Source organism: Lolium rigidum, chromosome 2 (assembly GCF_022539505.1).
Source record: "Lolium rigidum isolate FL_2022 chromosome 2, APGP_CSIRO_Lrig_0.1, whole genome shotgun sequence".
NCBI lineage: Eukaryota > Viridiplantae > Streptophyta > Magnoliopsida > Poales > Poaceae > Lolium > Lolium rigidum.
Genome location: NC_061509.1, coordinates 119,770,788 through 119,793,545, shown reverse-complemented (window position 1 = coordinate 119,793,545; position 22,758 = coordinate 119,770,788). Strand labels below are relative to the sequence as shown.

The 22,758-nt window shown below is 41.7% G+C and overlaps 1 protein-coding gene across 3 annotated transcripts; it reads right to left on the bottom strand.

The window, feature by feature from the left end:
* Positions 1 to 493: 493 nt before the first annotated feature.
* On the bottom strand, positions 494 to 4,146 carry LOC124692285. 3 transcript variants are annotated; one of them, XR_006999456.1, is made up of 5 exons: positions 3,711 to 4,146; positions 3,314 to 3,531; positions 2,779 to 2,895; positions 2,045 to 2,666; positions 494 to 1,827 (listed from the first exon to the last, which is right to left on the bottom strand). XR_006999456.1 is itself a non-coding variant. In XM_047225626.1 (5 exons), exons 1-5 carry the CDS (start codon positions 3,822 to 3,824, stop codon positions 2,652 to 2,654), a joined length of 513 nt encoding a protein of 170 aa, XP_047081582.1. In that variant the 5' UTR covers positions 3,825 to 4,146; the 3' UTR covers positions 494 to 2,651. The 3 variants fall into 3 exon arrangements, 2 of the variants coding, with proteins under 2 accessions (XP_047081582.1, XP_047081581.1); XM_047225626.1 differs by adding an exon at positions 3,179 to 3,227 and having other exon boundaries at positions 494 to 2,666; XM_047225625.1 differs by having other exon boundaries at positions 2,550 to 2,666.
* Positions 4,147 to 22,758: the final 18,612 nt, after the last annotated feature.

Below are 22,758 nucleotides of genomic sequence, written 5' to 3'. Positions count from 1 at the left end.
AGGATTAGCTTCAATGGATACATGAGCTTCATACTCTAGCAGACGGCAGCGCACCACGCTATTGCTGATGACCCTGGGTTGGAATGGGCACTACTGAATTCGTTGTCTCATCGGACCGCAGCGCAGCAAGCAGGACAATGGGATCCCCTTTCTCTCTTTGGCCCGACGGCCAGCTTTCCCCTCCTCCCAAATTCGGAGGCCACCACCGCTGATCGATGCAGGGTCACGGGAAATGCATCTTCCTTTACTTACATCCTAACGATTCAGGAGGAGTCTGAAGCCCCGATGCAAGCGAATCAGAGTTGGGCAAGCACGCGCTATGTACAAAAAAGGAGCAGATTTTCTCCACCTACTCAGAGTATTTGACTACCAGCTTGGCGTCCTAGCTCATTATCAGCAATAAGTCATTTGAGAGTGAGTGCTGTAGGATGTCATCACCATGCTATCAGGTCTGCCCTGAGACAAATTGCCGAAGTTTTCAACAGCAAGAACATCACTAAAGGTGACCTCTTCTCTTTTTCCCGTTAATCCTTTCTCTTTGTTACACATGCACCACCCGTGTGTCATTCCATAGACAAAAAAGAACAGGGGTGACCTTCCAAGCTTACTTTGAGGGCTACTTATTTACACCATATTCAGAACCAGTACATTTACGGTGATCGAACAAATGATAACTACATGGTAAAATAAGAAATAAAAACAAAGTTGTACATGTTCGGATGAGCAGTAAAAGAAAGTCCTCTTGATGCTTGTTTCTGTGTGCAGCTCCCAAAATCAGAAGTGTCTTTATGGTTGTTTCTGTGTGAAGCAACTAAAACTCTATAAAAATTAGACAAACAAACATGGGTGATCTTCAAGCTTTGTTTTAGATAGAGAACTGTCTATTTATGCAATATTCAGAACAATACATTTAGGATACTCAGACTAACCAAAACTATATAGTAAATTAAGAACTGGAAACATAGTTGCATATGTCTGATTTATCAGCAAAAATATGTTCTCGATGCTTCTCAGTAAGGTTAGCAAGTAGTGCAGACATGAGATAATAAACTCTAAATTAGTGGCCATCTTATTGGTGGCAACCAAATTATACAAAAAAAATGTAGTTTTTTCTTCATGGTTACTTTTGTAGCAGACTACAGATAAAGTGCATTTGTCTGATGCGTAAACTAAAGAAATCTTGGATGCTAAACGCATGTAAAATGCAGGAAAGAAAGGTGACAAACATGTAGAAAGATCAACCAACCAGCTATTTTTCATCTGTATTAAAAATAATCTTAAGATGTATGATGAACTTACCTTCCGTACATTTTGTTCGAACATAGATGAAGTTTGAACTAATGCAATTGCCAAATTTTTTTTTGGAATATTGGCCGCTAGCAGATAGCTTTTCGAGGTAAATACCGAAATACATGTCATTTATTTACCATGAACCGAGATAACACCATGTAGATGAATGGAAACAAAGAAAACACAGAAATAACCTTTGTGAGGTATGTCCATGAAAAATAGTAGAACATGGACACAACAAATAGTACCAAATAAATAATATTATAAAACTAAACCAGATAATATCAGATCTGAATAAATCTTAATGGTAATGTCAGTATACTTTTCACGAGTGGTCCGAACATTCTCTATCTTATTCTAGAAGGGTTAGCATCAACTATAGTCTTAGAAAATTGAACCCAGAAAAAGTTTATCATATTTTTGTAAATCTAAATGCTAGTATGAAATACTCTGAGTGCTCAATTCTTCTATGAGACCCCATCTTGCAGTTCTTCTATAAAGCTCCATCTTGCGCAAACAAGTGCACCTTATTATAATCTAAAAGAAAAGTAAAAAAGAAATTTTCATAAATTTTGTCAGTAACACACGTCCAAAATATGCTCAAAAGAAACAGAACAAACACTATGCGACTATTAAAGGTATCATCATGATGATTATATGAGAAGGTACATAGATATTTGAGCAACTGTCTAGACTGCACATGAAAAGAAAATCAGCAAAGTCTGAAATTTGAATGAAGAGCTAATTAACATACCTTGTAACATAAGGGAATCTTAAGTAATACTTGGGGTTTAAGACCTAAAATTAATCCTATCAAGAATATTGCGAAGCGGCAGATCATGAGAAAGAATAGTCTTTCAGTTTCCAATGTTTTTATCAAAAGGAATGGTTAATCTGTGTATGTAAGCCTGGAAATAGTGTATTACATCACAAAGATGCAGATGATGACAACGATCTTGAGTTCTTATCAAACTAATTAGTAAGCCCCGACTGTTTGCTTTACTACTTATCATTTATTTTCTTCTTCCTTTTTATAGTACATCTCTAGTACATTCAGGTTCATCATCTTCTCATTGCAAAACATGCACTTTGAATGACATTCTATCAGCAACAACAATAACTGATTTATTTCCATAGTTCCTGCATCAAGAAATGCAATCTACTTCACCCTAGAAAAGGATTCACGCTATCCGAAAGCAAAAAGGGATTTTTTTTTCTATATCTACTTCACCCAAAGATATGGCTTGAAGTTGGTTTACCTTTTCCGTTCTAGTCTGTTCGGCTTTCTTCCTGTAAACACTGAGGAAATCCTCCTCCAGTTGCAATAGCACACTGTCATGTTCAAGTTCATCCTGACCGATTTATTTCCATAGTTCCTGCATCAAGAAATGCAATCTTTAGAAAATTCTGATAAAATGATCTGAGAGCAAAAAGGGATTTTTTTTCTATATCTACTTCACCCAAAGATATGACTTGAAGTTGGCTTGCCTTTTCCTTTCTAGTCTGTTCTGCTTTCTTCCTGTAAACATTGAGGCAATCCGCATCCAGTTGCAATAGCACATTGTCCTGTTCAAGCTCATCCCAACCAATTTCTCTCCATAGTTCCTGCATCAATAAATGCAATCTTTTGACAATTCTAATAAAATGTTATGCAGAAAGAAACAAAAGAAGCAGGGATAACATGACACCTGGCTTAAGTACATAGTAAGACATAAATAAATAAATGCAAAAAGGAAAATTTTAGGCAACAGTATGCTAGAATCATAACTACAACCCAACGAACCAGAGTGAGTTTGAAAAAAGATATGAGTCTACATCATGCGAAAGTTAATCAACAGTGAACACAGTGAAAAAGAAAGGGGATAAAGATTGAACTATGGTGCAATACTTGGATTACAGCAAGATCTTCCAAATTCACAAAAAAGAGTGCTTCATCCCTATATGACAATATGAAGGTAAACACATGGTAATACTAATCAACAAACAACTCTTTGCGGGCAAATCAAAATGGACTGATTATTACCTTGAAGATGGAGGGTGGCTTGAGGGCCACTTCGGCTCCATCTTCACGACAGAAACCACCGAGGCTTCCGCCTGGTGGGGCTGGTGAGTAGGCCTAGCTGCCACCATGATCTCGCCGGAGATCTGAGACCTCATGGCGCTGTGCGCGAACGGAGCAGGTGTCGCCGCTGCCGCATCAGGCCGCTTGATCGTCCTTATCTGGATCTCGTCCAGGCATTGCTAGAAATTTGCATCCGTGCATCATCAGAGAACACAATGCTTATTGGCAAATCTTGTATTAAATCTAAAAAACTGTTTGGAACCGTGAAAATGACCAGAACTCACAAACTTGCAGACCCACATGGAACTAAGGAGCTGATGAATAGAATGACAAAATAAGATGGTCGGGGAGAACTAACCTGCTCGTTGATTTGGTCATCATCATCGTCATCATCCACCAATCCAAAGCGTGCTCGACCTGAATCTGCCGCTGCTAGGCCACCTCCTCTCTTATCGCAAGGAAGCTGACGCATGCAATCTCAGTTGAGAACACTCGGAGGAGCTCGGCCGAGCTCCTTGGCAAGGCCGGCACCACCTGGGCCTCGTCCACGTCAGAGGGATCTGGCGTGGTGGAGGACGCGTCGGATTTTGGAGCTCGGAGGCAGGGATCCCCTCAAACTCGTCCTCGTCTCAGAAATCTAGAAAAGGAGTGGGATTCGAAGACATAGGGATTATGGCTAGAGTTTGCGGCAGTGGAGGCGAAGGGGCGGAGATGGAGACGGAGACGGAGGTGGGCGGCAGGGGCGGAGCACCTCCTCACCAGACCCGAGGACGGCGGCTGTGGCGTGCGGGAGCTCGTCCGTCTCGTAGCCTTCGTGGTGCGGAGAGAGGAAAGAAAAGATCTGCAAGACGTGAGCTGGTTGGAGACTTCCAGAGTGTTTTTTTATCTGGGGACTTCCAGAGTTATTATTAAGAAAAGGCACGTGAAGAGACAGAAGGTCAAAGCGGCGCCAGAGCCCACCAGTCCACCACCACATGTTCAGGGTCCCACATTAACCAATATTGCTATGTCTACACAAGCCCAAAGAAACTGCAGCTCACACCAAAGGAAAGGAATAAAAAGAAGTGCAAGAGGACACCAGTTACGCACACAGAAGAATCACAACCAAAATCAACCAGAAAACCATGTACGTGTCAGCTGCACATTAATCCAAAAAATAATCCAAAATTATGAGAAAAACCGAAGTGGTTAAGGTTTAGTATAGTAGATATTTATTTTCTATAATTAAATCACAATATCGGTGTCTTCTAGCTAAACCTTGTGTCCTCTTCCTCTAATAGCCTCATCATTGGTTGCAACAGATTTAAATTTTGTTTGTACAATATCATACCTTCAAATTATTCCATGAATTCTTATTTTACTATAGTTTCCTATATATCCGAAGCAATGTATTATCCATGTATATTCACCAAACGTTTTCATAATCATATCCTTCTCTCTTCTTCTCTGTCACTTGTCTTCTTGATCCTAACCTCATTATTTTCTATAAAATCCATTTTGCCACCACTTAGAGCGTGAGCTTCCGTGCGCAATGTACACCGTTGGAGAGGTTACGTGCTTGAAGCCTTCTCTGGTTTGGTTTCAGTCCCTCCATTCACTCGCCATCTCTTAGGCGCACAAGGGCGGGTAGTGTGTTGATCTACGCCAACTTGAAGTTAGGGTCGGACTTTCAGGAGCTTCCCTTTTCGGGCATGATGTAGTTCAAGGGCTTGGTGTATCGCCTCCTCGCTATTCTTGGACGGCAACGGTGCAAGGGGAGCTTTCGGGGTTTGGTTTGGCATTTCTTCTATATGATTAATATAACACCCCAGGGTGTATTCTTGAAAGAAAAATAAATCTATTTTTCACACTTAGGGTCTGTTTGATCCGTAAAGATCCGTAAAATGCATGAATTGGACATAATTGCAAGTGCGAAATAGATGGTTGCAAGAATATAGTGATTTTTTGAAAAATAGTTATTTGATTCGTAAGAATACGAAAAACACCGGAATCTTAAGAAACATAGTCAAATCAAAGATAAATATATGCAAAGATACGGATATGTCATAACCATGCAACATATATATTCCGCTCGTTCCTTTTGTGCATACATAGAATGTAAAACAGCTTTATTTAGAGTCGTACAATTATTTTGTTATGCCTTTGAAATCTAACACAGAGAAAAAATTCCTCCATTTTCTATCCGTCATTCTTTTGAATCAAATGGAAGGAGAGTGTCATATTTTGGATATTTTCCAATTCCTATATTTTTAGTCTACGAATCAACGTCACACTATACAATCGATTGAATGGTTTTATATACATGCATGTCTCACATAATATTTAACTCCAGCAAACCACATGAGCAACTGCCGGTTCATGCATCCTCTACTCAGTGTTCTATTTTTGAAACATGTTTTTCCACTACATTATGCATGTATGTCGACGGGTATTTAAATAGCTAAATTATTTTAGTTTTATATTCTGTATTACTGCAAATGCTAATATTTTTTAATTACTTAATTATAGATTTCGACACTACATGTAAAAAAATCTAATTGCAAAATTTCCAGCAAAATTTTATTTAGGTTATGCACATTATTAAAAGTGCTAATTTTGAAATATAATCCACTTTATTTAAAGCATTTTACACATAAATAGAACAACTTTCATGTGGTTCTTATTTGGCCTTGTTTCTATAAAATAAAGTTAAATTTTGAGTCCAACTTAAACATACAACTAATCTATTTCAGTAAAAAGCCTGTCGTATATAGTTTTATACATTACCCGGATCATCTATACACAATGCATGCACAACATGGTAGCTCAAGAAGATAACCAAACCTGCTTGAGTCAACTTGGTGCATTGGGCAGTCCGTCTGAACATTTAGTTCATGAATTTGGACCCTAATGAAACTCGACTGAGCACCAACTGACGCAAACCACCGTGGTACTGCCTGTTGCCAATTCCATACTGCCATTGTGCCATCGATCTTCCTAACAATCGCGTTATCTTCAAAATCTGTCGTTTAATTCTCGCCTGATAGCTATCGAGTTTGCTTGCCATCGACTTGTTGTATACGCAGGCCAGGATCATCTGTCGTGGAGTTCATCAGAGGTATTGTATATATATTTGTAAGAGCTTCCATCCCCATATTCGCCCGACTGCCGTCCACATCTACAACTCCTGAGTCGTCGATAATCTGCAAATGTAATTGCTGGTATTTAGTCATTGATTCTTAATCAAGTGGACTCCATAAAGGAAATTTAAACACGTTGGCCTATGCAAGAAATTGTATAATTGACCGAATGTCTCATCTACCGAATTACACTGTGTTGTCACAAACACACAGGTGAGCTAATTTGACAAAGAAAAATGGTATGGGCTAGCTGCTAACCGGTAGATCTCATGTATAGCACCATTTAATCAAGCGTACCTGGTTGCTGCTGCTACTGCTAAACGCGCGATGTGAGTATATTGTTGTATGATGCCTTGTCAATCTCCTCTCTATGCCGGCTAAGTCCACGACCGCTTCAACATGTTCTAATTAGAAGTACACGGCTTCTAGCCTAGGCTGCCGCGTGCTGCTAAGATAGCGGCTTAAGCATCGCTATGGCGGCGTGATTGACTGCCCGCGCCGGCCTGGCGCAACAGTTGCCCTAGAGGCCGCCAAACGGCTTCGAGTAGAGGCTGTCGGGCGCAGCTGAGACAGCGGCTTAAGCATCGTCGGGACTGTGTGGTTGACTGCCTGCGCCGGCGTAATCGTACCAGTTGCGCTAGAGGCCGACGAACGTACGCCGGACGGCCGGACAGAATCCGCCATGTCCATCCGATCAATTTTCCAATCGATTTTCACAGTAGTTTGTCTTCAACTTCTTTATATCCAAAGCATGTACGTATGCTTCATGCCTGATCCAGTAGAGCATGCTGCAACCACATCGATCATCCAGGAGACGCTTCTCTTGCCATAGATCCAATCTTTGTGCATGCTTGCTGGATGAAGATGAAGAGAAGATGAAGAGGAGACCAATCTATTTTGGAAGGCGGCGCGCTGTGTTGATGTCAATCAGATGGGAAGAAAAGGCTGGGGTGCCACGGTTTAGTTAAGATGCATCTTGATCCGCAGAGTCCTTCGAGGAGTCCAAAAGAAACACGTCCTTTGGAGTAGGATACACGTTTGTTTGAGTCGCATGCATATTCTATCGTGTTCTCTTAACGCTACTTTTTTATTCCAATCTGTACCGTTGCTTTATTGCTGCTCAATCTAAGCCGTTGTTTATTTGTTGTTTTAATTATATAATAGATGCTTACTATATGACATAAGAAGACTATGTGATTTGGTTTTTCATTTTTCTGTTTTTATTTTATTTTTCTGCCCATTTGAATCTTGTTGGTCAAATCCTAGGTTTGACCAAGATTTAGACAAGTTTAACACGTGAAAACGAATAAGTAAGCCTGGATCCTTCTTAGTCACTCCAAAATGTACCAATTGATAGATGTGTTAACTTTGCTTCATGGAAAAAATAATGTCATGTAAATGAGTTAACTTGGATTTCCTACGCTTGAATCCATAGGGAACTTTGTTCTAATGCACTATAATAATCAACCGAGTTTTTACACCAACAGGTCTGTCACTTACGTGTGGTGCCCACGCGTGAGGTCCCACACTTCAGTGAGCACAAGTCACGTGCAATAGGTACGCAAACTCCCAGCCATCTTCTTTGTCAAGAGAAGACGCATTAGGATGCGTATTGGAAGTCTCTGGGTCCTTCAGGATCCTTCGGTTGTCCCTCTCACACAAAAAAAAACAAATCTCTCTCATTCTCGGCCTCGCTCGACTCGCTCGCTCGCTCGCACCTCCTGCTCACTAACAAACCCTGCACAATAGTCAACATCGTCACCCGAAAAAGGGGAGACACCATAATGCTCTCCCTTCTTCTGTCCTTCCGAGTGATCCCTCTTCCTCCGAGTTTCACTAGCTAGACGGGCAAACACACATGTGCTGCATAGTAATAATAAAAAGGTAGAAAAATCGATATACGAATCTATAATTAAATAGGTTAAACTAGGGTTTTGGCCAGTACTACAGATCAAGGTTCAAAAAAAATCAAACTACGGGGTTCGAGCAACACGATTCAAATCCAAGAAGTTTTTCTACCTCATCCAAATGGCCTCAAACTATAGGGTTAGCATCTATCTAGTGCAGTATGTGTGAAAATGTATGCACTATGTGTGCTATAACTTGTATGTCTTTCAAATTTGAACCAAATTTGAATAAGTTTGAAATATTTGAAAAGGCGCTTTTGGCTTAAACGTTTGAAACCCAAAACGACTTCTCTTCATGCTAGACTTCATAAGACCGAGTTTAGGGTTAGGGGTAGATACATGATTTGTCTGGTTTGAATATATCTAAACCTTATTTATCAACTTTAATGCTAACTATCTGACATAAGAAGACTATGTGCTTGGGTTTTTCATTTTTCTGTTTTTTTTGAATTTTATGCCCATATATTTGAATCTTGGCCAAATCCTAGGTTTGACAAAGATTTAAACAAGTTTAAAACATGAAAATGAAAAGGGAAGCCTCTATCCTTCTTACTTAGTCACTCTAATATGAAGTTTTTGGGAGGTTTTTGAAATTTCCATGTTTGAAACCCAAAACCACTTCTCTTCATGCTTGACTTCATAAGAAAGAGTTTAGGGTTAGGGGGTAGATACATGATTTGTATGGTTTGAATATGTCCAAACCTTGTTTATCAACTTGAATATGCTCACTATATGACGTACATAAGAAGACTATGTACTTTGGTTTTTCATTTTTCTAATTTTTTTAATTTTCTTCCCATTTGAATCTTGGTCAAATCCTAGGGTTGACCATGATTTAAACAAGTTTATAACATGAAATGAAAAGATAAGCATGGATCCTTCTTAGTCACTCTAAAATGAAGCTTTCGGGATGTGTTCTTGAAATTTCCATGTTTGAAACCCAAAACGACTTCTCTTCATGCTAGACTTCATAAGATCGACCGAGTTTAGGGTTAGGGGTAGATACATGATTTGTATGGTTTGAATATGTCTAAGCCTTGTTAATTTATCAACTTGAATGCTTACTATATGACATAAGAAGAACATATGCTTTGGTTTTTCATTTTTCTGATTTTTTATGAATTTTATGCCCATTTGAATCTTTTGGTCAAATACTAGGTTTGACAAAGATTTAAACAAGTTTAAAATATGAAAATGAAAAGGTAAGCATGGATCCTTCTTAGTCAATTTAAAATAAAGCTTTTGGGAGGTTCTTGAAATTTCCATGTTTGAAACCCAAAACCACTTCTCTTCATGATTGACTTCATAAGATAGAGTTTAGGGTTAGGGGTAGATATATACATGAGTTGTCTGGTTTGAATATGTCTAGACCTTGTTTATCAACTTTAATGCTTACTATATATATGACATAAGAATGCTATGTGCATTGGTTTTTCATTCTTTTGATTTTTTCTGAATTTGTATGGCCATTTGAATCTTGGTCAAATCCTAGGCGGTTTGACCAAGATTTAAACAAGTTTAAAACATGAAAATGAAAAGGGAAGTCTGTATCCTTCTTAGTCATTCTAAAATGAAGATTTTGGGATGTTCTTGAAATTTCCATGTTTGAAACCCAAAACGACTTCTCTTCATGCTAGACTTCATAAGATCGACCGAGTTTAGGGTTAGGGGTAGATACATGATTTGTATGGTTTGAATATGTCAAAACCTTGTTAATTTATCAACTTGAATGCTTACTATATGACATAAGAAGACTATATGCTTTGGTTTTTCATTTTTCTGATTTTTTATGAATTTTATACCCATTTGAATCTTTTGGTCAAATACTAGGTTTGACAAAGATTTAAACAAGTTTAAAATATGAAAATGAAAAGGTAAGCATGGATCCTTCTTAGTCACTCTAAAATAAAGCTTTTGGGAGGTTCTTAAAATTTCCATGTTTGAAACCCAAAACCACTTCTCTTCATGATTGACTTCATAAGACAGAGTTTAGGGTTAGGGGTAGATATATACATGAGTTGTCTGGTTTGAATATGTCTAGACCTTGTTTATCAACTTTAATGCTTACTATATATATGACATAAGAATGCTTACTCTAAATTTGTATGCCCATTTGAATCTTGGTCAAATCCTAGGCGGTTTGACCAAGATTTAAACAAGTTTAAAACATGATAATGAAAAGGGAAGTTTGTATCCTTCTTAGTCACTCTAAAATGAAGCTTTTGGGATGTTCTTGAAATTTCCATGTTTGAAACCCAAAACGACTTATCTTCATGCTAGACTTCATAAGATTGACAGGGGTAGATACATGATTTGTATGGTTTGGATATATCTAGACCTTGTTTATCAACTTGAATGCTTACGATATAACATAAGAAGACTATGTGATTTGGTTTTTCATCTTTCTATTTTTTTTTTGTATTTTGTGCCCACCCATTTGTATCTTGGTCAAATCCTAGGTTTGACAATGATTTAAACAAGTTTAAAATATGAAAATGCAAAGGTAAGCATGGATCCTTCTTAGTCACTCTAAAATGAGCCTTTTGGGAGGTTTTTGAAATTTCCATGTTTGAAACCCAAAACCACTTCTCTTCATGCTTGACTTCATTCATAAGATAGAGTTTAGGGGTTAGGGGTATAGTTACATGATTTGTCTGGTTTGAATATGTCTAGACCTTGTTTAACAACTTGAATGCTTACTATATGACATAAGAAGACTATGTACTTTGGTTTTTTATTTTTCTGATTTTTTTTTAATTTTCCGCCCATTTGAATCTTGGTCAAATCCTAGGTTTGACCAAGATTTAAACAAGTTTAAAACATGAAAATGAAATGTTAAACATGGATCCTTATTAGTCTCCCTAAAATGAAGCTTTTGGGGTTTTTTGAAATTTCTATGTTTGAAACCCAAAACCACTTCTCTTCATGTTTGACTTCATAAGACAGAGTTTAATTAGGGTTAGGGGTATATATATACATGATTTTTTGATTTGAATATGTCTAGACCTTGTTTATCAACTTGAATGCTTACTATATGACATAAGAATAATGCTATGTTCTTTGGTTTTTCATTCTTTTAATTTTTTCTGAAGAATCTTGGTCAAATCCTAGGTTTTACCAAGATTTAAACAAGTTTAAAACATGAAAATGAGAAGGGAAGCATGTATCCTTCTTAGTCACTCTAAAATGAAGCTTTTGGGAGGTTTTTGAAATTTCCATGTTTGAAACCCAAAACCACCTCTCCTTCATGCTTGACTTCATAAGACAGAGTTTAGTGGTTAGGGGGTAGATACATGATTTGCATAGTTTGAATATGTCTAGACCTTGTTTCTCAACTTTAATGCTTACTATATGACATAAGAAGACTATATGCTTTTGTTTTTCCTTTTTCTGAGTTTTTTTTGAATTTTATGCCGATTTGAATCTCTTGGTCAGATCCTAGGTTTGACAAAGATTTAAACAAGTTTAAAATATGAAAATGAAAAGGTAAGCATGGATCCTTCTTAGTCACTCTAAAATGAAGCTTTTGGGAGGTTTTTGAAATTTCCATGTTTGAAACCCAAAACCACTTCTCTTCATGCTTGACTTCATAAGACAGAGTTTAGGGTTAGGGGGTAGATACATGATTTGTCTTGTTTGAATATGTCTTGACCTTCTTTATCAACTTTAATGCTTACTATATGACATAAGAAGACTATGTGCTTTGGTTTTTCATTTTTCTGTTTTTTTTTAATTTTCTGCCCATTTGAATCTTGGTCAAATCCTAAATTTGACCAAGATTTATACAAGTTTAACACGTGAAAACGAATAAGTAAGCCTGGATCCTCTTAGTCACTCCAAAATGTACCAATTGATAGATGTGTTAACTTTGCTTCACGGAAAAAAATAATGTCATGTAAATGAGTTAACTTGGATTTCCTACCCTTGAATCCATAGGAAACTTTGTTCTAATGCACTGTAATAATCAACCGAGTTTTTACACCAACAGGTCTGTCACTTACATGCGGTGCCTGATACGTCTCCGACGTATCAATAATTTCTTATGTTCCATGCCACATTATTGATGATATCTACATGTTTTATGCATACTTTATGTCGTATTTATGCATTTTCCGGCACTAACCTATTAACGAGATGCCGAAGAGCCGATTCTGTCGTTTTCTGCTGTTTTTGGTTTCGTAAATCCTACAAAGGAAATATTCTCGGAATTGGACGAAATCAACGCCCAGGGGCCTATTTTTACACGAAGCTTCCAGAAGACCGGAGGGGAGACGAAGTGGGGCCACGGGGCGCCGCCACACTAGGGCGGCGCAGCCCAAGGGGGGCTCGCGCAGCCCTAGCGTGTGGGGCCCCCGTGACTCTCCCGACTCCGCCCTTCCGCCTACTTAAAGCCTCCGTCGCGAAACCCCCAGTACCGAGAGCCACGATACGGAAAACCTTACTGAGACGCCGCCGCCGCCAATCCCATCTCGGGGATTCGAGAGATCGCCTCCGGCACCCTGCCGGAGAGGGGAATCATCTCCCGGAGGACTCTTCACCGCCATGATCGCCTCCGGAGTGATGAGTGAGTAGTTCACCCCTGGACTATGGGTCCATAGCAGTAGCTAGATGGTCGTCTTCTCCTTATGTGCTTCATTGTTGGATCTTGTGAGCTGCCTAACATGATCAAGATCATCTATATGTAATGCTATATGTTGTGTTTGTCGGGATCCGATGGATAGAGAATACTATGTTATGTTGATTATCAATCTATTACCTATGTGTTGTTTATGATCTTGCATGCTCTCCGTTATTAGTAGAGGCTCTAGCCAAGTTTTTGCTCTTAACTCCAAGAGGGAGTATTTATGCTCGATAGTGGGTTCATGCCTCCATTAAATCTGGGACAAGTGACGTAAAGTTCTAAGGTTGTGGATGTGCTCGTTGCCACTAGGGATAAAACATTGATGCTATGTCCGAGGATGTAGTTATTGATTACATTACGCATCATACTTAATGCAATTGTCTGTTGTTTGCAACTTAATACCGGAAGTGGTTCGGATGATAACCTCGAAGGTGGACTTTTTAGGCATAGATGCATGCTGGATAGCGGTCTATGTACTTTGTCGTAATGCCCAATTAAATCTCACTATACTTATCATATCATGTATGTGCATTGTCATGCTCTCTCTATTTGTCAATTGCCTCGACCGTAATTTGTTCACCCAACATGCTATTTATCTTATGGGAGAGACACCTCTAGTGAACTGTGGACCCCGGTCCTATTCTTTACATCTGAATACAATCTACTGCAATACTTGTTCTTTACTATTTTCTGCAAACAATCACCATCCACACTATACATGTAATCCTTTGTTACAGCAAGCCGGTGAGATTGACAACCTCATTGTTTCGTTGGGGCAAAGTACTTTGGTTGTGTTGTGCAGGTTCCACGTTGGCGCCGGAATCCCTGGTGTTGCACCGCACTACATCCCGCCGCCATCAACCTTCAACGTGCTTCTTGGCTCCTCCTGGTTCGATAAACCTTGGTTTCTTTCTGAGGGAAAACTTGCTACTGTCTGCATCACACCTTCCTCTTGGGGTTCCCAACGGACGTGTCGATTTCACGCATCAAGCACATTTTCTGGCGCCGTTGCCGGGGAACTGAAGAAAAGCTACACCACGGAAATTGCCAACTCCCACGGCAACAGCACATTTTCTGGCGCCGTTGCCGGGGAGATCAAGACACGCTGCAAGGGGAGTCTCCACAATCCAATCTCATTACTTTGTTTTTGTCTTGCTTTATTTTATTTACTACTTTGTTTGCTGCATTATTTCAAAACACAAAAAAATTAGTTGCTAGCTTTACTTTATTTACTGTCTTGTTCTCCATATCAAAAACACAAAAAAATTAGTTACTTGCATTTACTTTATCTAGATTGCTTTATTTACCACTGCTAAAATGGGTACTCCTGAAAATACTAAGTTGTGTGACTTCACAACCACAAATAATAATGATTTCTTATGCACACCTATTGCTCCACCTGCTACTACAGCAGAATTCTTTGAAATTAAACCTGATTTACTGAATCTTGTTATGAGAGAGCAATTTTCTGGTGTTAGTTCTGATGATGCTGCTGCCCGTCTTAATAATTTTGTTGAATTATGTGAAATGCAAAAGTATAAGGATGTAGATGGGGACATTATAAAATTAAAATTGTTTCCTTTCTCATTAAGAGGAAGAGCTAAAGATTGGTTGCTATCTCTGCCTAGAAATAGTATTAATTCATGGACTAAATGTAAGGATGCTTTTATTGGTAGATATTATGCTCCCGCTAAAATTATATCTTTGAGGAGTAGCATAATGAATTTTAAACAATTAGATAATGAACATGTTGCTCAAGCATGGGAGAGAATGAAATCTTTGGTAAAGAATTGCCCAACCCATGGACTGACTACTTGGATGATCATCCAAACCTTTTATGCAGGACTGAACTTTTCTTCGCGGAACCTATTGGATTCAGCTGCTGGAGGTACCTTTATGTCCATCACTTTGGGGGCGGCTACATAGCTTCTTGATGATATGATGATAAATTACTCTGAATGGCACACGGAAAGAGCTCCACAAGGTAAGAAGGTAAATTCTGTCGAAGAAACCTCCTCCTTGAGTGATAAGATTGATGTGATTATGTCTATGCTTGTGAATGGTAGATCTAATGTTGATCCAAATAATGTTCCTTTAGCTTCATTGGTTGCTCAAGAAGAAAATGTTGATGTGAATTTCATTAAAAATAATAATTTCAACAACAATGCTTATAGGAACAATTCCGGTAACAACTATAGGCCATATCCTTATAATAATGATAACGGTTATGGTAATTCTTATGGGAATTCTTACAACAATAATAGGAAAACACCCCCTGGACTTGAAGCTATGCTTAAAGAATTTATTAGTACACAAACCGCTTTTAACAAATCTGTTGAGGAAAAGCTTGATAAAATTGATATTCTTGCTTCTAAGGTTGATAGACTTGCCTCTGATGTTGATCTTTTAAAATTGAAAGTTATGCCTAACAAGGATATTGAAAATAAAATTGTTACTACAGCAAATGCCATCCAAGTTAGAATTAATGAGAATATAAGATTGATGGCCGAATTGCATGCTAGGTGGGAAAGAGAAGAAAATGAAAAACTTGCTAAAGAGAATAATGTAGCTAAAGTTTGGACTATTACCACCACTAGTAATGTTAATGCTCCACATGTTGCTGCACCTCCTACTAATAATGGTGAAAGAATTGGTGTTGGCAATGTTTCTACTTCTAATGCAAAGCCCGCAAAACCGCTGAAACTGCTAAAACTGCTGAAACCGCTCGTGATAAAACTCGCTGAAATTTTTTCCAACATTGGGGATGATGATCCCATTGCTTTAGATTATAATGGTTTGGATTTTGATGATTGCCACATCTCTAAAGTTATAAAGTTCTTACAAAAACTTGCTAAGAGTCCCAACGCTAGTGCTATAAATTTGGCCTTTACAAAACATATTACAAATGCTCTCATCAAAGCTAGAGAGGAGAAACTAAAACTTGAAACCTCTATTCCTAGAAAGTTAGAAGATGGTTGGGAGCCCATCAATAAGATGAAGGTCAATGACTTTGATTGTAACGCTTTATGTGATCTTGGTGCAAGTATTTCTGTTATGCCTAAGAAAATTTATGATATGCTTGACTTGCCACCATTGAAAAATTGTTATTTGGATGTTAATCTCACTGATAATGCAAAAAAGAAACCTTTGGGGAAGATTGATAATGTTCGTATTATGGTTAACAATAACCTCGTCCCCGTTGATTTTGTTGTCTTGGATATTGAATGCAATGCATCTTGTCCCATTATATTGGGAAGACCTTTTCTTCGAACTGTTGGAGCTATCATTGATATGAAGGAAGGTAATATTAAATATCAATTTCCTCTCAAGAAAGGTATGGAACACTTCCCTAGAAAGAGAATGAAGTTACCTTTTGATTCTACTAGGAAAAAAGTGCCCGTGCGTTGCACCAGGAGATGGAAAATCAATATATGGACAAAAAATGTCGGCACGATTCAGGTTTTGCCCTAGTTCGAATGACTCACATAGGGTTAATTTGCCCTTTAATATAAAAAAACCTTTATTTTTATTAGGTGTACTCTTGTGTCCTTTTAATTTTGGGAAAATCTACGGAGAAGCGCCGCATCGCTCGCTCTCCGGTGCGACGCCTCGCGATTAGAAAAAAGCGCATCACGCCTTATAGGTAGGAGAGCAGAACTAGCCCGGACCTTTATTCTGTTCTTATCTCTTCCCACACCCAACCTTTCCCACATGAACCATGCCCCGAGCTCCTGGATCAGGCCGCCGTTGGCAAACTCCGTCGCCCATTCCTCCGCCTCGCACTGCGTCTCCCCTCACCGCTCCTCCATGCACCGCCGCCGACCATAGTCCCTCCACACGCAACCCATGTCGGCTCGCAGAACGCTACATCAGCTCTACCTTATCCCATGAAATCCATGGGGAGCAGCGCGCGAGCCCGCCGCCGAGCAGCGCCGCGGGTGGCCGCCGCGAGCAGCGCCACCGGAAGGCCGCCGCCGAGCAGCGCCGCGGGGCCGTCGAGCACGTCCGGGAGGGGAGGCCGACGCAGTCGAGAGCTCGTGGAGGGTAAGCCGCCGCTGTGGAGAATGCATCGAAGAAGCCGGCTGGGCGGGCCGCGGCGGAGACGGAGATGATGGGCAGGACCCGGCCGAGGCGGGGCGAGGACGCGGAGGGAGGAGCCGGATGGACGCGCTACCGGAGAAGGGGCAGTCGACCAGCTCGGTCGAGCTCGAGGGAGCAGGGTGGTGCCGCGCTTGCCGGGGCGCGGCAGGTCATTGTTGCTGCTTGCTCGCACGCGCGCAGGCCTGCCCGCTCGCCGCTGCTAGACTCTTGCTGCTTGCTGCTGCCGCGTAGCTACTGCTGCTCATGCGCGCGCGGATGCTGCTGCTGCTTGCTCAGGCACGCCGCCGCTGCGTGCTGCTCGGTTGTCAAAAAAACAGAAAAGTATGATGTTTCTTTCCAGGACTTATAATTGCCAGATTAACTATATTTTACTGCCAGAATAATTAAGAGTAATTGACAGATTAATTAGGCCAGTTATCATATTTGCTTACTACCGTATTAGTTTAGTCGTAGTAATTGACATATTAGTTAGTAGTAACTGCCCGATTAATTAGTGGTGATTGCCAGATTACTAGTAGTAGTAGATCCTACTGTCATACTAGTATTTACTAATTTCTAGAGTAAGTTCTAGTTGCCATATTAATTTTGGCGTAGTTACCAGGTTAATAAGACTAATTACTGGATTAATTAGGGACATTATAGTTTTCTCTCCGTGTTAAAACCTGGTAATCACATAAAATTTACTAGCCAATCATGTGGAGCTAGCAACCTTTTCAGTCAGCTAGGCGTGGCAGAAGTGCATGCTGCACAATGCTTTTGTCCGGTAGTCTTGCCTTTTTTGTGCACCCACGGGCTGATGGAGCGGGAGTTAATTTTTTTTGGAAGGAGTCAACCGTCGCACGGGACTCGTTCTGTGCGGCGCCGCCGCCTAGTGCGGTCCTTTAATTTTTATTTAATATACTATTTTATTAGGGCATGGCGTTTTGGCTCCCGGGTCCAGATGGACCTGATATCTACACCACTGAGTCTGCACAAAGATTGATGATTCTGTCAGAACTGAGTGCCTATACGTGAAGGAGTAAATCGGCAATACATTGATAGAGCCTCGTACGTTCGTATTCATGGCCCACCACGATAAAATTAGGCGTTGGTGAGAAACCATGATCTGCAGACAGCAGACGGAGGTGCAACTGCCACGCTGTAGACCTGGACCCGCAGAACAGGACCAACGCGGCTACCCAGAGGCGAGTGGCTTCTCCTGACCGCTGAAAATTTATTTCGCCCACCGCAGAAGGTTGAGGAACTGGTGAATCAAGCAGTCCTGCGCCGGTGTTGTATCAGAGTCGGAGATGGGAGGAGACTTGGAGAGCGCATACTTGGATCTTCGCCCACGGCAGCGGCGCAGCTGCCACCAAGATCCCCTGCGCAATTCGATTTTGCAAAGGCAATCTTCCTGGCGGTGCCCGCGGTCTGTACAATGAGCACGAAATCGTGTACTCGGACGGAGCACGGTCGCGTAGACTTCGGCAACCTCGCCGGCGGCCATCCGCGTAACGCCCAGAGGCTCCGCCCGCTACTGCACGTGTGTCCGCTTTGCAGGTCACCGTGCTCCCCTGCGCCTGCATTCTTCGCCGGTACGGCACTGCAGCACGCCGTGGTTGATAGGTCCAATCACGTGCACTACGTGAGGCTGTGGGCGACAATATATCGCCGCCGCCTCGGTGGGCAGGGTGGTGGTGGTTCCTCCGGTGTTCGAAGGCAAGGCCGTGAGGCTCCTGGATGCGTTCGTCCGCTACCATCGTGCCCTCTCGGTCAGCCATGGATCTTGGATGTGTCTGGATTGAGGACACAGCGGTGGTGGCCTGGTGGGTGATGGGCAGCTGGGCCAATACTTAATTGCAGGCATCCATTTGTACCGATACAAACTAAACAACTGAGTTGAAATAAATGCTACGACCAGTCAGCAACGAGCACTGTTCTATATTGGGCGGAGGGGACGAATACAACAACAAATACAAAGCTGCTGCGCGCCCAATCACGAAGCAGGATCATCTGGACCCGAGAGCCAAGACGAATTTCCCATTTTATTAATTTTAATATATTTCTTTTTAAGTATAATAATCTACCCAAGATGATGAAACATGTGTTATCTCATGCCACATTTATAAAGTTAAAAAAAGAACATCAATTTCAGATATCGTAGGTTAATTCCTCTCCACTATCTCTAGGGCATCGGTCGGTCTGGGGGGTCGTATTGCTGGATACGATGGCGGCTTAGCCCACCTTAACGTGCATCGCAGCGACGACGAGCACCTCGTCTGCGAACCTGCACATTGGGCCCTCGATCGTCTCCGATGCTTTTTTTTTGCGAAAGAACTTCTATTACTCAAAGATATCAGAGATTACAATCAATATGACATATGCTCATTAAACCATCATAATGTCTTACACCCTTGGGTTCTAGCATAATTAGCCAAGAAGTGGCTACTATTGTTCTGACACCTTATCACATGAGTAAAACAAGTTTGACGAACCTTTAACAAGGTTTTTATATCTTCAACGGTAGAGCTCTAGATAGAGCGATCAACGCCATTATCTTTTTAGTACCGATACTAACTCCAAAAAATCCGATTCAATTATCAGGGGATAATTGCACCAGTGCAAGGCAAACGCCAATTCTTCCCAGACTGCAGAACCATTCTTCCCAGACTGCAGAACCTTAAGTCGTGGCTTGCAACGCGACCTTCAGGTGCATCACGGCAACCATGAGCATGCCGTTAGTGAACCTTCACGTTGGGCCCTCGATCACCGCATGTGTTGTCGGAGATACTGTACAGCATGACGTGAGACGCATGCATGATGTGGGTGTCGCCGCCAGTTGAACATAACGTTGGAATGGACTGAGTTTTTCTTCTTTGTTCGCCTTCCTACAATCTTTTGTTCTGTACTGTGTTTCGGAAAAAAACTCCTTCGTTCTGGATCTTTCGGAAAACCCGTTGCCGGTCATGAGCAGGGACCGGAAGGTGTTGCCTTGCCGATCGCACGGTCGTAGGCTTAAACAACCTAGATGACTGGATGAGTGCGGCGCTCCACAGCGGCCGGGAGGAGGGATACGGAGCAGTCATCGGCAACAAATCGTTATTTAGAGACCATATATGTCAAGAGAATAATTTTCAATTAATACAAATTAAGATGATCTCACAGCGAAAAGTGCTTTTAGCTCCCGAGCTCCAGTGCTCTCGCTATGTTAAAAAAAAATTAAAAATATTTTTACAAGTTATAAAAATCATGAAAATAATTCTGAAGAATGTCATTGATACATCCCACAGTCATGCAAAATCCCAATCCGAAATTCTTTCTATTTTGAGCTAGAGAAAAATGACAAAATCTGATATGTTTTTGAGATTTGAAAATGACTACTCAGATCTACAATTTTGTCATTTTTGTGTAGCTCAAAATATTAAGTATTTGAAATAGATTTTTTGCACGTTTGTGGGATACATCATTAACTATGTGTGGATTTTTTTGCAGAATTTTTTAAAACTCAAAAATATGATTTTTTATTTAAAAAAAAAAACAAGATCACTGGTGCCCATGTGCACCAAATCTCTGTCCGATCTCACAGTGATATTAAACATGCTCTTTATTAAAATGCTCAAGCAAATTGTTTTGTAGTATGTTATTGTAATGCCATTATGCTAATCCCAACCTTGCCCAGGTTTGCTCTTTGCTCCCAAAACAAAACAGAGAAGAATGTACCTGGGAAGGTGTTCCAGCGAGCCGATTCCTTCTCCATGAGAAATCCATATACAACAAAGATGCAAAAATTAACGACGATTTGTTGGCCGACGAGCTCAGCGCAGCCACGCACGTCCGGAGTGATGCACACCGGGTCAACAGCCAACTTCCCCGTTGATAGTTTCAACCTCAATTTAACCACGACGGAGTTGGCAGCAACCTCCTGGCTCTAATCTCCTATGATTAGTCTCATGTGCAGATTATGAACAAACAAAACTGATCAATTCTACCCACGTTGCACATCAGATCGGTACACATTCAGAAGGGATCGTGTTCTATGTGGAGAACGAGACCTTCATGTGAGCTGGAAGCGACGATGCCATCCATAACGCCAACGTGCTCATCGCATCGCAACCGCTTCCTCCTCGTCATAGCCAAGCTCTCCGCCGAGTCCACGTACAGGAAATAAAAGCAGTATCTCACATGAAGCAAGCGAAATCCTAAATCCAAGCATGAAGTGGGCTCTGCGCAGTTCCAGATCGAGCATACCAAGAGCGCTTGAGCGCGACGTAATGAGCATTGAGCACAGGGGGCGCGTAGAGGACACGTTGTGTTCTGCTTCTGACTACCTCGACTAAATCTGCCCCAGCTGGCGCGTAGAGGATACCATCGACGGCGTCTCATTCGCCGGTGCCGTGGCCATAAGTCTTCGTCCATCTGTTTCCGCTGTTTCCCAGGTGAGGCCGCGGACGCGGGGCTGTAGTACGGTGTGCTGGCTGTTCAACCGTGGGGCAAGGTTTACTGTTTTGCTGCCACTGGCGCTCAATCGCGGACGAAGGTTCGTTGAGGAGGTGGTGGCGAGATGGGGGACCAGAAGCGTCGGGTAAAGAGGCCACACGCGCGAGACAGGCGAGAAGCAGAGGTGAGGCGAGCGGCGAAGGAAAGGAAGGGCGCACGAAAACATACGAAGCGGTATTTTACTTACCGGTGGCATTGGGCTGTAATTTTAACCACTTTAGGGTCAATAAAAAACGGATCAACAAGAAGCTCTTTTGCTTTTATTATTAGGTACTAGGAAAAATGCCTGTGTGTTGCACCAGGAAAAAAACAAATTTAATATTTGAAGAAAAATTTGTTGGTGCAGCCTATATTTTTTCTAAAACATGTCTTTGTGTTACAAGGGGAGAGAAAAAAATCTATGTCACGGCAAAGTAAGTTCCTGTTGAAACATGGTACAACTACATATCTTTTAAACCTCCAGATGGCAAATCTGTGGAAGTGTGTTACGCCAATCAGCTGGAAACAAAGAAAAAACTAAAAACTAAAACCAAACTACATACCGAAGAACATAATGATCTGATATCACAACGTAAAACCTTTCTCACCTACGCATGAACAACCTGGAGCGTCTTTTTTAGATAATTACAGCACGAAGCATTCACGGTTTACTATTTACAATGGCTCCATATCTTGGGCGTCTGCCTGATGCATAGTAAGGGCATCTCCAACGGGGCGACTCATCCCGCGCCCGCGCGTGGATGGGTCGATCCGGACAAAATCCCGGCCCAACGCGGCGACGCACCGCAAAAGTGGACGGCCACGGCGTCCGGAACGACGCAAACCCGGCCAAATATTGGCTAGGTTTGCGTGGCCGCGGATGGCACGCGCCGTCCGCTCGCGTCCGGGCGTCCGTCGCCTCGTCTCCTTTGGGCCCACCTGGCGGTGACCCGGGAGGGTATTAAATGGGGACTGGAGGGGATCTGGAACTCCACCCGGTCCCCACTCCACTCCCGCAGCCGAAACCGCCGCCATGGCCCCGAAGCGCGGTTTCGCTCCCGGAGCCCACGACGACGAGGCGAGCGACGAGCCGCCGGCCTCCGCCGGCGCTGCGGCCATCGGCAGGAAACCGAGGCGGCCTCCACATCGGAGAGGCCGCCCGCGGCGGCGCGGCATTGCCGCAACCGCCGCCGCCGGCCGCTC

Coding starts and splice junctions, on each gene's coding strand:
- LOC124692285 (XM_047225625.1), bottom strand. CDS start 3,824: ATGCGTCAGCTTCCTTGCGATAAGAGAGGAGGTGGCCTAGCAGCGGCA. Junction 3,532..3,710: donor ATGACCAAATCAACGAGCAG/GTTAGTTCTCCC, acceptor GCAAATTTCTAG/CAATGCCTGGACGAGATCCA. Junction 2,896..3,313: donor AGCCACCCTCCATCTTCAAG/GTAATAATCAGT, acceptor TTATTGATGCAG/GAACTATGGAGAGAAATTGG.